General features: G+C 37.8%; 2 protein-coding genes across 2 annotated transcripts; both read left to right on the top strand.

The window, feature by feature from the left end:
- The first annotated feature begins 345 nt into the window (after positions 1-345).
- On the top strand, positions 346-8,071 carry LOC113669617 (TNF receptor-associated factor 4). Its single transcript, XM_089212116.1, has 4 exons — positions 346-536; positions 1,472-1,535; positions 2,139-2,240; positions 4,286-8,071. The coding sequence occupies exons 1-4, from the start codon at positions 361-363 to the stop codon at positions 4,799-4,801; spliced, it is 858 nt and encodes a 285-aa protein (XP_089068242.1). The 5' UTR covers positions 346-360; the 3' UTR covers positions 4,802-8,071.
- A 495-nt stretch (positions 8,072-8,566) lies between these two features.
- Positions 8,567-14,690, top strand: LOC149042083 (TNF receptor-associated factor 4-like). Its single transcript, XM_089211508.1, has 7 exons — positions 8,567-8,742; positions 9,420-9,483; positions 9,666-9,767; positions 10,233-10,397; positions 10,720-10,794; positions 11,752-11,829; positions 13,033-14,690. Exons 1-7 carry the CDS (start codon positions 8,567-8,569, stop codon positions 13,789-13,791), a joined length of 1,419 nt encoding a protein of 472 aa, XP_089067634.1. The 3' UTR covers positions 13,792-14,690.
- The last annotated feature ends 1,146 nt before the right edge of the window (positions 14,691-15,836 follow it).

The raw sequence follows: 15,836 nt of genomic DNA, 5'->3' as shown, positions 1-15,836 counted from the left end.
TATCCCGCTAATGTATGGTCTTAATAACTTACGCCATGAATAAAAAAAATTAATTCGGTCATAAAATAAATCGATGACAACCCCATAAAAAGAGATTTCTATGCGCCAGCTAAGTCATAATTTCTCTCTACAGAAAAGAGTGTTGCAATAGATAAAAAATTTTCAATCGATCAAAGCCAATACAAGTGAAAATGCAGACGGGAGAGCGAGAGCAATATGTCGTGATACAAAAGCAGCGTTATTATCCACTTTCACTTTGAAGAAGTCTTGAGTTACTGCGTTACAATCACATTTCAAAGCAAGGGTCAAATATTTACGTTTCTTTCATCATTTGACTTCGAGTCTGGGGTGGATTTCAAAATGGCGGAATCCACATCAAATGATCACCGCCCTCCTTCGGGTTATGAAGCGGACTTTGTGGAAGAAGTTGAAGAAGATTTTCAGTGTCCCATATGTCATTTACCGCTAAAGGAACCAGTTCGTACGAGATGTGGCCACAGATATTGCAAAGAATGTCTTGACGAGCACACTGGAAGGTGAGAGTTTACCATAAGCAGCTTTGAGTATTGTGTTTCAACCGCATTAAATCACTAGCAGAGTCGAAGTTCAACTAATTAGAGAATGGTGGTCGGTTGCATGATCTTAAACATCAATTGCAACGATAATGACCACTACAGAAATTTACTTGGTGATGCAATTTTTCAATCTCTAACATTGCATTCGATTAGTTTAAAATATGCGCTCAACTTCCCCAAGAACGAAACAAGATACATTTTCCTAATTATCAAAGGTAATGAACGGGTTTCATTCTTACTTGTCCCAAAAGTAAATTATCTTAGAATCGAAAGCGGAAATCTGTAGTTCAATTATGTACTGTAAGCGTAATTAAGTTTGAATTTTTTCTTCATATTCTCTAGTTTGTGCTTTAAGTGATGCGATCTCGCTAGTTAAAGTTTCAGTTTGCCTCATCCTTCACACGAGACTTCATTACTCGGCCACTAAATTACATGAACATATAGACGTATATTATGTACCTTGTAAATTGTGTTGTTCGATGAAGTATGTTCTCTCGGAAAAATTCCTAACAACGGTTTGGCACAATGTTTATAGCTAAGTGCTAAATATTTTTCTTAAGACACAAAACAGATGATCGAGTACCTTCGTTTCCGTGTTTATCCCCCTAAATATCTTTTTTCGATGTTGTAGATTCTGCATGTTGCTGTGAAAGTTGATTTAACAACTGTTTTTGTCAATGTTGTTTGTATTGTCGACTGTATTGAATTAAATAAAAGTGTTGGTTGAGATGGTATATGAGAATATTTCCAACACCTGCAATATTTGTACATCGATTGAAGATCCCTTAACCGTTAAAATATTCAAAAATTCATTTGAATTCTGTCATTTTAAGGTACTTCCTTACTCGCTTGCTCGCTTACTTACTTACTTACTTAACAATTTGATCTTCTCACAGACAGCAAAATAAAGAAGAGTCTTTAACCTGCCTGGTAGACAGGCAAAATCTGGACCCAAACCGGGTAAGTAAACTTTTTAACTTCTGAAAATTTAAGAATGATTTGCTTACTGGGTGCAGTTAACCCCTTAATTCCCATGATCTGATTGATAATTCTCCCATCTAGCTGTCACACATTCTCTTGCAATTGAGTTACAAGAATTCCGTGTTATATCATGACAACAACCTCTAACTAATAAGTTTGAGTAATCTCATTACCTGTTTGTTGGATTGTGTAGGGAGAGGTTACATGTAAATCACTTCTGGAAGTTATAGGGTTAAAAAACGGAAACAATTATTCAGCATTGTTCTTATTGCTCATAAAGTCTTGACCATTCTCAATAGTCTGACTTGGTAGATTCTTTCTGAAACCCAAGTTTTATTTTTGATTAAATATTTTGAACAATGTTTTCTTTTCTTTAGTCTATTTGTTTGTTTTTTGTTCTTGAAAATATGCCTTATTTATTTTCCAAATGTATTTTACTTAAAACAATACTATTCTTCAAATAATTCCTAGTAAAGGCTCTCCTAAGTAAAAACACTCATGCCTTAGTCAATTGTCACCTTAGAAATTGACCTATCTGGATCTTGGAGACGTAGGAATAATGTTACTGCGATTATTTCTTAGGACATTTTCCCTGACAAAGCAACAGAGAGGAAAATCCTTTCTCTTAAAATCAGATGTCCAAGTGATGGCTGTGGATGGAATGGGGAGCTGAGGAGCAAGGAGGTAAAAAACTGACACACATTTATTGGAATGTTAATCAGCCTAAACGTTTTGTAATAAAGCTAACTCCCCTTCTCAAAATATAACTCTAGCTCCGACATGGTGAAAAGTAGACAGGGAGACACTGAGGTTAGTACTACTAACCAGGGGAGAGTAGATTTCTGTAAGTCAATAAGTTTTAAATGAAACTCTCTGTTATGCTTTTTTTTGTTGAACAGGCCCACTTAAATCTTGTCCTTTTCACCAACTGGCGTGTACCAACAAAAACTGTGGCAAAATAGTCCAAAGGAGACATCTAAAACAACACGAAAATAATGAGTGTCTATGGAGAATCCTTCAATGCATTCACTGTTTTGAACCCCACCCAGAGTGTCAAATGGAGGTGGGTACTGTGATAGTCATAGAATTCACGTTTTCACTTTTTTGATAAATTGGATTATCCTCGAAGAAGAGCTTCAAGTCAACATGTACCGACCGCACGAGCCTTTAGGCCGAGTAAGAAATAAACTATGTAACTAAGAAAAAAAGAAAAAAAATGAACCTCACAAGCATGAGTCCCGACAGGATTGTAAAAAAAGCAGGGGATCTGACAAGAGGTAAAAATTAAATTCCAAAAGTGTTTTCAATATTTATTTCTGTAGGATCATGTCACAAGGTGCCCCCTGTTCCCACTAACTTGTCCAAACCACTGTGGTCGTACGATTCCCAGAGAAATGATGAGACCTTTAATTGCATCTTTATGCACACAATTTTTGTAAAAGAGAGAAAGGTTACCAGAGCGTTAAAGGGAATTTTTTTATTTCTTTTTCCAATTTTTTTTTTCAGCAGAACAAAAAAATTAATTTATCATTTACTTTGCAGTCTTTTTTTCAGGTGGTGCATAAGCGACATCATATGAAAGGAACGGATACTATCACACTTTATTTTCCAAAAGCAATTCACACATCTACGGTAGAAGAGAGGATTGCTATCCCTTTTGCTAACATGTTTATTCCTTTCTTTGACATGGTTCAGGTTTCAACTCACATTGAAGACCAGTGTCGGCTAACGTGGATTTCCTGTCCATATACACCGATGGGTTGTAAGGAAAAGGTGAAAACATCATACTAGAGCCTTCATCAATTCATGTCACTAATTGTAAAAATCCAACAACAAAAATCAAATGCTAGCAAAGTGAATTCACAAAATGCATCTTTGTTTTCTTGCCATCAAGGTGAGTTTTTCAGTTCGAAGCATGGTTAATAAAAATGCTTATTCCTTGTTAGAGAAGAAATTCCTAGAGTTTCTAATTAGTGTAAGACGTTTAAAGGTGTCTTTGGAAGCAGGAAATCTTGAACCGAAAACCGATCACAGTATCCACTTCTTGCACGCTCGCGGATAAAAAAACAAGAACAAGCGCTCAGCAGGTGTCTTAAATGGTGTTCCGTGCGCTCGGTTTTGAAAGCAAAGGTTCTGCTAAAATGAAATATTTTTCAGTTTCTGAAACGCTTGAGCCTTAACCTGAATATGTAAAAAAAGTCCAAAGAAAGCAGTCGTGAAAAGTAACCACCTCACAATCCCCTTCCCACGCCAATTTTTTGTTTCCAAACCTTAAAGGCTTCCTTATTCCCAAGGATACTATTCTTGAATTAAAGTTGCTCCACTAGAAAATTTTGACTGGACTCGGCACTTGGCCGTGCGCGATTTTGAACATCCGAAGAACAAGTCCTGAAGGACAATTAGCAACAGCGCTGTTGTTCTAATAAGTCGTCATAACACTTCATCGCCATACATTTGAGTTTTTGAAGTCCACAAGTTCTAATATCGTTATTAAACAAGAGCTCTGTGTCTGTTTATGTAAACGACGTATAAAACTGTCTTGAAAGGGGTTAACTTTTCGTGTAGGTCCAACGCCAGAAGGTGGAGTCTCATCTCGAATCAGCCACAAGAGTCCATCTTGATTTCGCTTGTGTTAAGCTAAATAAGACAGAAGAAGAATTGAATGAAGCAAAGAACAAATTGAAGAAGATAGAGGATAAGTTCAACAACGCAGTGGCTTTGTTAATGAGACAATGGCTGCTTTGAAAAATGCCATGGGACTGCTACAGCTGTCAAACGTGTTTCTTTGGAGGATCGACGGTTTCAGTGAAATTTTGAAAAAGGCAAAGAACGAGGGTAAAGAGAAGATACACAGTGATCCGTTGTACACCAAAACTGAAACAGATGGTTTTGGGTACAAATTAAAAGTCCTCATTTGCCTTAATGGAATTGGAGATGCAAAGAATATTCACCTGTCGGTGTTCATTATTATAATGAAAGGTGAATATGACGCAATATTACCTTGGCATTTCAATAAGGAAGTGAAGTTCACATTGATTGATCAACAGGATAAGCCAGGCAAAAGAGATGACAAAACTGCGGAGCTCATAGGACAGAATATCCCGAGCTTTACTAGGCCTACAACAGAAGAAAACATAGGAATAGGTTTTAAGTGTTTCATATCTCATGAGGAACTTAAATCGCAGCACTACATTGTGGATGACACTTTGTTTCTACAGGTCGAGATTAGGTCGCCATCTAATTGATTCCGTGCTCTAGCCTTAGAGGCAAAAAAGAATTACTAAGCTAGATTCTCAAGTTGACTTTGATAAAGGTTCAGTGTTTCAGAGAAATTCTGAAACAGGCAAAGAAGGAGGAAAAAGAGAGAATAAACAATGATCCATTCTACACCAAAACTGAAACAGATGGTTTTGGCTACAAATTAAAAGTACTAATTTCCATTCATTGTGGATGACACTTTGTTTCTTCAGGTTGAGATTAGTTCGCAATCGAGTTAATTCCGCACTGCAGCCTTAAAAGTAAAATATCAATAATGAAAGAGTTAACTTCTCGACATGACTGTGACAAATTGCATGACGGATTGGCTCTAGTAAGTCTTTACATTTTGTGACCAACCTGCGAAACTATGGCCAAGTGAGCTCTCTGAGCTGAAATAAAATCCAGGAGGAGCCAGCTTTATAATTTGATCGAAGACGATAATGAATTAGATGCCACATGCCTACAGAGCTCGAATCACTGATAGTTCAGGAGAAACATTTGAATGAAGCTCTAAGCTCTTCTACTGCAGCAGAGGTGTGAAAAACCACTAAACGCAGCCAGAGACGACCCTTGCCATCGTTTTACAGATTGGTTGATGAGCATACTTCATAAATTGATTAGGGGAGTACGGAGGCGGCCTTTCCCGCCCTGCTGTTTTTTTGTTTTGTTTTTTTTGGGTAATAATTTTTGCAAAATCTAAATTTAAAGCCTTTAAGCCTTTCACTCCCAAAATCTGATTGTTAAGTCTTAAGTCTCCTCTCCAGCTGCTACACATTTCCTTGTAAATTAGTTATGAGAACTTGGTGCTAGATCTAGATAGCAGCTTCTACTTGATAAGTTTGCATATTCTCATTACCTCTTTGCTGATTAATATATGGATATTATAGGGTGAAGATTCATGTTAATAACTTCTGAGAGTTCATGGGTTCAACAAAACAAAGCATTCAGTAACGCATGTGCAATATATGTATGAAGAAGTCCTCTAAACTTGTGGCGCACGCCTTTCTGTTATCCAAACTGAACTACTGTCACTCTTCGCTTTACGATTGTACCAAGTACCACTTTAGGAAGTTAAGAGAACTGCTGCACGGATCGAATCGCAGATCAGTAAATGTCACATGTAGTTGATATTGTTCTAACACACGTATAGAGGCTGTTTGCATTATTTCAAGATTTTATAAGTATCTTTTAAGTCGCTTAATGATTCAGCTTTATGCTTTAGGTTGATTGGCTTCAATATCGTTCTTATTTAGGACCTCTAAGATCTGTAACCTATAAACTTCTGAATCGGCCGAGGTCAGAGAATGAAACTGATTTAGTGTTAAATGTATATGTTCTAAGAATATCTTAGTTTACCCTCTGCTCTCCACCGAGACCTTCAAAAAGGACCTCTTAGAGCAATCTGTGGAAAGCCTCCTGTTGCCTCCTAGATGCTTTGAATTTTTGTGAATTTACTTTAGTTTTTATAACCTTCTTCTTCTGGTATACGGATTTTATTATTGACTGTACTGTTTAACATAGATGTTTGTGATGGGCCATAAGCATAGCAATGGCGTTATCTGAATAAATGTCACCGATGTTATCACTAGCTATCTAGATTTCTGACTCATCTCGGTCAGTAGGAGATCATTTACAACCAAGTAATAAGTCATTAGGTGGCGATCTCCGTAAGAGCGGTGCAGGGCATTTTGCATCGGAAAAAGGGTTTTGCCTCAAACTTTGCCCATTTAACTATCTTTGATAGTAAGTAAATAAAACCATATTGGTTCTGGAAATACGTTTAAACAAAAATTCGAGAGCTCTCAATATTCAAAGCTGCGAAGGGCCATTTTTGACCTCTTGCGACATCGAAAATTTAAAAAGTTGATAAGCTCGCTCCTCGTAACACACTGCATGCATGTGCGTGATATCTAAGGGGTTTGGAAAGCATTTCGATGTTTATTCAGAGGTTCGCCATAATTTATTGATAACACCCGTTATACAGCTATCTGAAATTGGTCAAAAGTATTCTTCCTTTCTAAGGTGATATTTCTCAAGTCCAGATCGGACCGTTTCTGATTTATTTCTTTAAATGAGATGTTCGAAAGCATTGATATGTAAAAGCATCTTGCACTTAATAATTTCCTTCGCCTTAGTGCCGTTCAAACTTGCTAGCGTGACAGCAGATTATGCAAATTAGTCTCTTGAGCAAACTCCGACCGCTCTATCTAAGTAGCTTCATAAATCTTAAATTTTAACGATTTTAAAAAGAAAAGATGATAAGGCAGAACTTTTAGAGCATACTGATTGATACTCTAAATGTTTGAAACGGCTAAAATATAGCAAATGATTCTCATGACGAAAAAGGTGAACAAAACGTATCAAATATCATAGTTGTACGTTCTATGTCAGATGTCGTGCGATGTCATGGTTCTAAGAGATGGCAAAGCGTTATTCCAAGCGGTCGTAGAACATGAGCAGAAGTGTAAGGCAGCTTTCGATGTTGGCCTTCAAGCCCCTTCTCGTCGCCCATCAGAAAGATCTCTTTAAAATCCTGAATATTTATGCTTGTAGATTCTCACCAATGCACTTATAGAACAAATATCAACCATTTGAAAACCTATCCGATAGACAAACAAAGAAGGCACTGAGCACAGGCGAAGAGTGGGGGGCCCGAAGAGCCCATTGAAAAAATCCCATGGCACACAATCCGTATGGATTAGCGTCGGCTGAAGCACTCCTCTCAGAGTTCCCAATGAGGCCATACTACTATCACGACGTAGCGTGCGGCAGTTGCACCATTATACTTGCCAGCTGTGTGGAATTTGTCGTGAACAGTAGCCATGTGTACGATCATTAATAGTACATGGACAATTCCAAAGAAACTGGATTTCAACCGATAGGTGAATCCACCATGGAGAGAATATTGGAAGTTCAAGAGGCCACAAAGAAGAAATCATCGCGGAGTCTAGAAAATACTGTATCTGACGGCGCGGATGGTTTTAAAGAATTTTTGTTAATTATAGACAAACTAAAACGCATTGGAGCAGAGCTTTTGTACAACGTCTGCTATTCTGTCAATTCCTGCTTTGAAAACTTGCTCTGGATCTTGGACATTTCCTCTCGCTGATTTCCCTGCCCCCATCAAGCGCAAACACGGCTGATAGCCTGGAAGATCTAGGCTAGAATTTCGAGCAAAAAATCACATTATCGCTGCCTTGTTTAGATGGGAGAAGTAAACAACTGAATCAGGTGACCGAGCCACTAGTCACGGTATGCGCTGTTATAGGTTATGAGTAGTCCCTCCTTCTCGGCGTAGTCCGTAACGCGAGTCAAAAAAAAAAGAGAGAGAGAGAGATGTCAGCGCGTCGCCGGGAGCGTGTGGAGTGAGGCACTAACATTATCCTCTTTTCTTCAGTGAATTTTTCGACTCACGCTCGAATCCTGTAGTTTGGTTCTGAAATGTTCATACAGATTTAAACGACCTTAATCTCTCTAAAGTCAAACATAGATGTAAACAGAAACCAATTTTTCAAAAGCGTTTCTCATTAAAACGAGATCCAATCGAACTGCAACTGTACTGGTACCATGACTCAAATACGACGCTTTTGTTCTCTGGAAACACTGTTGATCCCAGGAACGTAATTCAAAATCAATGTTATTTTCTACTGCCAAGAGGTCATGCGTAACTGCGCCACAAAAACATTTTGAAGCAAGGGTCAAATTTTGCGTACCTTTCATCACCAATCTCGGTGTCTCAGGTAGATTTCAAAATGGCGGAATCCACATCAAGTGACCACTGCCCTCCTTCGGGCTACGAAGAGGACTTTGTGAAAGAAGTTGAAGAAGATTTTCAATGCCCCATATGTCATTTACCGCTAAAGGAGCCAGTTCTTACTAGGTGTGGCCACAGATATTGCAAAGAATGTCTTGACGAGCACATTGGAAGGTAAGAGTTTATGACAAGCAGCTTTCAGTATTGTTGTCCGTTTGCTCACTTGATCTAATCACCCTAGAGAATTTATGACAGGTCATCAGGGATTTCAACTGAATTAAATCGCTGCTAAAGTCAAAGTCCATCTAATTAGAGGGTGGTTCTTGGTTGCATGATCTTAAACATCAATTTCATCCACAAGTTAATAACTCGGCCATTGAATTACATGAATTTACAGAACTATCTTATGTACCTTGTAAATTGTGCCAGCGCAATAAAATATACTTGCTCGGAAAAGTTCCAGCAAGGGCTTGGCACACTGTTTGTAGCGACGGGCAAATATTTTTCTAAAGACACAACAGAACTAATGATCGAGTACCTTCGTTTCCGTGTTTATCCAATTCAATATTTTTGTTTCGATATTGTAGTTTCTGTGTGCTACAGTGGAAGTTGATTTAGCAACGGTTGTTGTCAATGTTGTTAAGTGGCGTCGACTGTATTGAATTAGATAAAAGTGTTGGTTGAGATGGGGTATGAGAATAATTGCAGTACGTATTTGCTTGCTTGCTTACTTCCTTACTTACTTACTTACTTACTTACTTACTTACTTACTTACTTACTTACTTACTTACTTACTTACTTACTTACTTACTTGTTTCTTTACCATTCATAATGATTTAATTTTCTCTCAGGCAGAAAAGTAAAGAGGAGTCTTTAACCTGCCCAACAGACAGAGAGAATCTGGACCCAGACCTGGTAAGTAAACTTTTTAACTTCTGAAAATTAAATAATAATTCGCTTTCTGTTCTTGAAATATACCTTACTTATTTTTACTACCTAGTAATGGCTCTTATGAAGAGAAAACAATTGTCACTTTATAAATTGACCTATCTGGATCTTGGTGACGTAAGAATAATATTACTGTGATTATTTCTGAGGACATTTTCCCTGATAAAGCAACAGAAAGGAGGGTTCTCTCTATGGCGATCAGATGTCCAAATGATGGCTGTGAATGGACTGGGGAGCTGAGGAACAAGGAGGTGAAACTAACGCATATTTCGATAAATGTCAATAAACAACTGTATCAGCATAAGTCAATATTTTCGTCTGTTGAAATAAGCCGCAGACATAGCTCAAGTTCCTACATGACGATGGGCTTGATAATTTTTAACTTCTCATGATTAAGGCGAGCAAGGAACCAATGCCCAAACTAAAGTTGTTTTGCAGGTAATTTAGTGTTAACAACTGGGTTGAAAACGTAAATGAGCCACAGTAAAGGGTAAAAAGCTGACGTTTCGAGCGTTAGCTCTTCGTCAGATTCAATCGCTCTGACGAAGGGATAACGCTCGAAACGTCACCTTTTTTACCCTTTACGGTGGCTCATTTACGTTTTCAACCCAGTTGTTAACACTAAATTACCTGCTATACTCTCCCACCGACGCAGCACCACAGTTTCTTTAGAAACTTACCCCTTTAAAGTTTTTTTGGTTTTATTTGTTGAACAGAACCACTTGGAATCCTGCCCTTTTCAGCAAGTAGCGTGTGCTAACAAGAACTGTCACGAAAAAGTCCAGAGAAGACATCTTACGCAGCACGAAAATAATGTGTGTCTATGGAGAATTCTTCAATGTACATACTGCACGGAGCCCCACCCAGACTACATGATGCAAGTAAGCATTGTAATAGTGGAGGAATCCGAGAAAAATAATACACCTCTTGCCAGGAAATCTTTTAATGTTTCGGTGGAAAAACTGAGACCCTTAAAATGGAATAGGAATTAGAGTATATAGATAACAAAATATATTTTCGATTTTTAAAGGTCTCAATGAGGTTATGGCTTTTACGGCTATTGGTTAAAAATTTTGGGTACTTAACGGTTAACCCCATTGAGACTCTTTACAGCCCGACACCTAACGGAAATTGATTGAAAAAGGAAACGTAATAAAATCAAACTTCTACATTCCTGTGTTTCTTTGATTTTTCTTTTCGTAGAGCCATATTAGACAGTGCAGCAAGTTCCCAGTAACTTGTCCAAACAGCTGTGGTCGTTCAATTCCAAGGGACATGGTGAGACTTTCAGCTTTATATGTGATATACAATCTGGCCCTGGTTGTTCAAAGGTTGGATAGCGCTATCCGCTGTATAAAACTCTATCCAGCGGATAACACCATACGTTTTTCTTTCACTTATCCGCTGGATAGCGATTTATCCGTTTGATAGGGTTATCCGCCCTCTATACAACTGGGCCCTGAAGCTTGCAGCAAATCTTTTGCGACTAGATGCAGCTTTGATATATGATAGTTTTCTTTCAAACATCAAATTACATCTTTTTAATTGAAAATTTCCTGAGATAATTTAAAACATTCAAAATTATGAATCGTAAGAACATTTCCGACGGATATACAGGCGGATGCCTAACAGCTATAAAAATTTCTGACCAATGGTTCTTACTGATTCTTAATCAAAGTTTTCTTTAATTAGATTCATAATCACAGGCACACAATATTGAAGAGAGAAAAATGCCAAACAACTCCTCTTTTGCTTTATTTAAAGCCTCTCATGTTATTTCCCCGTTACATCTCATTCTCACTGAAAAACAACAAACCACTTTTACAGGCCGCATTCATTCTTTTTTCAGCCTACTCCATGCTATAAGTCATTGAAAAACGCAAAACGGTAAAGGAGAGCTACATAAAATTGTTATGAGAACCTCACTGTGGTGTTCTAGCGACAGTAACCGGCGATCATCGATTGATTTTGAATTTCTTTATCCACACTTGCATCTACGTCAATCACTTGACTTCATACGATGGATTCCAAACAATGCCACAGTTCTATTCATTAGATTCGATTCCCACTCGAAAATGGCAGATAAGCGAAAAGTGGCATCTGCAGAGAAGAGGCTGTAGAACTTAACATGACGCTCAAGTTTAGTCCCGCCACCCCTTCAGCACTCTTTTCCACTAACAGATTTTGGTGCGCGCCATTCCTCTTTATTTTAGTCCTTTATTTCATGTGATGCAGGTTTCGAATCACACTAAAGATGAGTGTCCGCTGACCATAATTTCCTGTCCCCATGAAGGAATGGGTTGTACTACAAAGGTGAGAAATTAATACGACAGGCCCAGAGAAACGCATACACCTTATAACCTTATATTCCATCGTGGTATGCTTCGTATTTGATAATGTCAAGACGAATTCTGGAAGCTAGTTTTTTGTGACACAAAATGTTCCCAGCAGCTACGAAATGAAGCAGACAGTTTCTGGCGGGTAAGGTGGATAAACCAATATCTGCCGCTAATAGCCAATCCCTTCACAAAGCAAATGATTTCGAATGCAATTTAGAATAAATAAGCACGAGTAAATTAAAAAGTACTGATTTATTCCAAATTGCACGAGAAAAATCTTGTGATTACGTATTAATAATATACATAAAAAAATACGAAAAGAAGCCGAAAGTGCTGGCATCAGTGGCAAAAATAGTTTATTCAAACCCGCGTTAGATCAAAACAGTAAGATACAATGATATCTTCACATCTTTATGGCGCAAAAAAGTTCAAGGTCCGGCTAAACAGTTCAAGGAATTATTCAGTCTGTATCTGAATCACTTTCGATGGAATGGAATCGTCGTTTGTGAGGTTTAACTATGTTTGCTTTTAATTTCGGCGTAGAATCACCAGAGTAAAGTTGGGTCGGCTCGTAATTTTCGATTTCCTTGGCAATTTCCTTCTCCAAACACCACTTTTTCCAAACCGACAACCCAAAAGCAGTGCTTTTTACAGTGCTTTCGTTGCTAGAGCTGTTTTTCAGCTGCTGTATTATTGTTGCGGTGGCGAAAGAAAACCTACATAAAACACCAGCCATTGTTTCGCTCACAAATTTTAAGCGTATCCAAATGTTGCAACATCCAAGGCTCACATTTCATGGGCTATCTGTGAATTTCTTTGATTATTGACGAATGAATGAATGTCTGGTTTATTACTTCTTTGCACTGAATTAACCCTATTCTGCATTGAATTACCTGAAGACTGCATTTATCTTAACCAATCAGAACTGAATATTTTTTTTATGTATATCATTAATAAATTGATCTCGTACATTTATGGAGGCATTCATGTAATAAATGACCTTTCAAGTCGAAAGTTGTAGGAAATACAACCAACAGAAAAGATTCTGACGAGTGTGTTGAAGATCACGTGATACCGTTATCAAAAATAACGCTAAATCGAACTCGCTGTTTAAGCTAAGGGCTTAGTTAGAGGTATGTATAATTTCTGGTAATTGAAGTATAAATTTAAAATAAAGGTCCAACGTCAAGAAATGGAGTATCACCTCGAATCAGCAACAAGAATCCATCTTGATTTAGTTTGTATTAAATTAAACAACACCGAAGACAAGTTAAATAAAACAGAAGATGAGCTGAATAACACAAAAGATAAGTTAAATAAAACAGAAGATGAGCTGAATAACACAAAAGATAAATTGAAGAAGACAGAAGCTTTGTTAAATGAGACAAGAGTTGAGTTGCAAAATGCCATAGAACTGCTAAGGTTGTCGAGCGTAAAACATAACAATGTGTTTCTTTGGCGGATTGACAGTTTCAGCGAGATTCTGAAAGAAGCCAAAAACGGAGGAAAAGATGAAATAGCCGGTGATCCATTCTACACCAAAAGTGAAACAGAAAGTTTTGGCTATAAGTTAAGAGTTGTTGTTTGCCCTAATGGGTTTGGAAATGACAAAAACACGCACCTTTCGGTGTTCATTGTTGTAATGAAAGGTGAATATGACGCAATTTTACGCTGGCCCTTCAATAAGAAAGTGAAGTTCACATTAATTGATCAACAGGATGATCCAGACCAACGGGAAAACGAGACTGGTGAGATCGTTGGGAAAAAGATTCCGAGCTTTGCAAGGCCTAAGACAGAAGAAAACAAGGGATGGGGTCTTCTAAATTTTATATCTCATTTAAAACTTCATTCGCGCCGCTACATAGTGGATAAGACATTGTTTCTTCAGGTTGAGATTAGTTCACCATCTAATACGAACTCCAGTCTTGAAGGTTAAGAAAACTACAAGGCTACATTCTCGATAAAATTTTGAAAAATTGCCCCAAGAGTGGACTCTCACAAATCGTTTCTAATTTTCCACGAACATTTGACTCAATTTTCAGCTTATTAATGTTGTTACCTAATTGATAGCATCAGAAAGCCAATTGTTTTTCTGTCTCCAATGAACCCAAATAAATAAGGACTAACTGTGGATGACATGAAGCCATGATAGTTTCGAATCATCCTCTCAACTCTTGTCTTGCTGCGGAAGAACCCTTGTTTCAGAGAGTGGTAGCTAATTGGTATACTTCTAGTGATAACATTTAAGATATGTAGAGTGCAGGGGCTGCCTTTAGCGGCCTCGTCAGGTTCCTTTAGCGAGATAAAAATTAGCAAAATATGTTTTACGGGCTTAAAAAAAAGAAATCGAATCTCAGATTAGCGGTCCTATTCCAATAGGCTTCATTGACCAATTATCGATTTTTTAAGGTTCGCTTAATAATTTACAAGTTGCTGAATGATTCAACTCCTAGATAATACGTTCAAAAATCAAAATCAAAATCGCCGTTTTGTACTCAGGATTACTGAGATCTCTTGACAGTTAGTCAGCCGAGCTCTTTCTCAGAGACCGACAAAGATTATGCACTTAATGTATGTACTTTGAAGTTATCTTAACTGCCACTTGTATTTCGCTCTCCGCACAAAGCTTTACTGGAAAAACGAGGGCTTCTGGGAATGTTATGTGAGCAGCTTTTTTTTCTTTTCGAGATATTGTGAATAATTGTGAATGAACCTTAGTTTTGATGACCTTTTTCTTTTCGTAAATAGATTTTAATGCTGGTTGTATCATTTTAAATAAATGTATGTAATGCGCCATTCCTATGGCGATAGCGCCGCAAGAATAAAGTTTTCACTGGTATCACTTCTTGTCTATATTATTAAATCCTCTCGCTATTTGCTGGGCCGTGAAAAAAGTTTCGTTCATGAAATAATTCTGAGGCTGCAATGTTACATGAATTTTCCCTTATCAGGACCACACATACCTTTTTGGGCCGCGAAAAGAGCGGACAAGAGTTATAACATGAGCTTGTCGATCGGTGATGAACTTGTTAAAACAAGAAGGCAGTTCAATTTATTTCTTTGGCACGGCCTGAGTGAAACAGTGGAAATTTACTAAGTTGTTTCAAGCCTCAGACCCGATCATTGCTTCTTAAAAATTGAAAAATATTTGTTTTTTGTTTCCCTTTTTGAGGTAGCGTAGTTACAAAGCCACGACATGTGAAATCATAGACAGACGAGTTTAGTACTGTTTCGTAAAATAGATTACATTTTATGCGCTCCTTTCAAGGCGTCTCTGCAGTTATCACAAGAAACGTTTTCAACTCACAAAAATACTCACTGATATTACACACTAAGACGTCTAAAAAGTTACTTATTCCCCAACTGCTTTTTTTCATAAGGTAGGAAAAGAAAAGCAGATAGAGAAGCGTAGCGCGCGCAGCCAACTGGTCGCAAAAGTCTTTTTTACATTGTGTACAAAATAATGTACTGTTCAAATGACAACACAATCTCGCAGGATATTTTTACTCTATTCGCGAATTATTTGTTCTCTACTTTGTGCAGTTGAATAATAATAATAATCATCTATTCATATCTCTGGATTATTTTGTGCGCTATACTTGTTCCGAATTGATCAGGCCGTACTTCACTATACTGCCCGGTAAGTTTAAACCCTTGTTTGAAATGAAATCTTCCCCCTTAACCCTTTAACACCAGAGAAATTCTTTCTTGGTCACTCACGGAATTTCGAAGTAGAAGAGTTAATTTGAGCCCAGAGACATGAAAGATACCATAATAACCGCATGTTCTTGATCGGCACCGTGAGTTACGGAAACTCGTTTTTTTCCACTCGGACTTATGGCCCGGGCTTAGCATGAAGCTCGAACGCGGTTAGTAAGAGGCATTTAATCTTTGTGAATTTCATTCAATCGAGGCAACTAATAATTCTGAAAAGAGCCCATTTATGCCAGAAGCTGAAAAATAGCAGAAGCTGAAAAGACC

Source organism: Pocillopora damicornis, chromosome 7, assembly GCF_964200805.1.
Source record: "Pocillopora damicornis chromosome 7, jaPocDami1.2, whole genome shotgun sequence".
In the NCBI taxonomy this organism is placed as follows: Eukaryota; Metazoa; Cnidaria; class Anthozoa; order Scleractinia; family Pocilloporidae; genus Pocillopora; species Pocillopora damicornis.
The sequence above is the reverse complement of the archived record's forward strand: the minus strand, read 5'-3'. Positions and strand labels throughout refer to the sequence as shown.

Excerpts from the sequence above, each read along its gene's own strand:
- LOC113669617 (XM_089212116.1), top strand. The coding sequence starts at position 361 with ATGGCGGAATCCACATCAAATGATCACCGCCCTCCTTCGGGTTATGAA. Across the intron at positions 537-1,471 it reads CTTGACGAGCACACTGGAAG|ACAGCAAAATAAAGAAGAGT; the intron begins GTGAGAGTTTAC and ends ATCTTCTCACAG. Across the intron at positions 2,241-4,285 it reads GGGAGCTGAGGAGCAAGGAG|ACAATGGCTGCTTTGAAAAA; the intron begins GTAAAAAACTGA and ends TTTGTTAATGAG.
- LOC149042083 (XM_089211508.1), top strand. The coding sequence starts at position 8,567 with ATGGCGGAATCCACATCAAGTGACCACTGCCCTCCTTCGGGCTACGAA. Across the intron at positions 10,795-11,751 it reads GTTCAATTCCAAGGGACATG|GTTTCGAATCACACTAAAGA; the intron begins GTGAGACTTTCA and ends CATGTGATGCAG. Across the intron at positions 11,830-13,032 it reads GAATGGGTTGTACTACAAAG|GTCCAACGTCAAGAAATGGA; the intron begins GTGAGAAATTAA and ends TTTAAAATAAAG.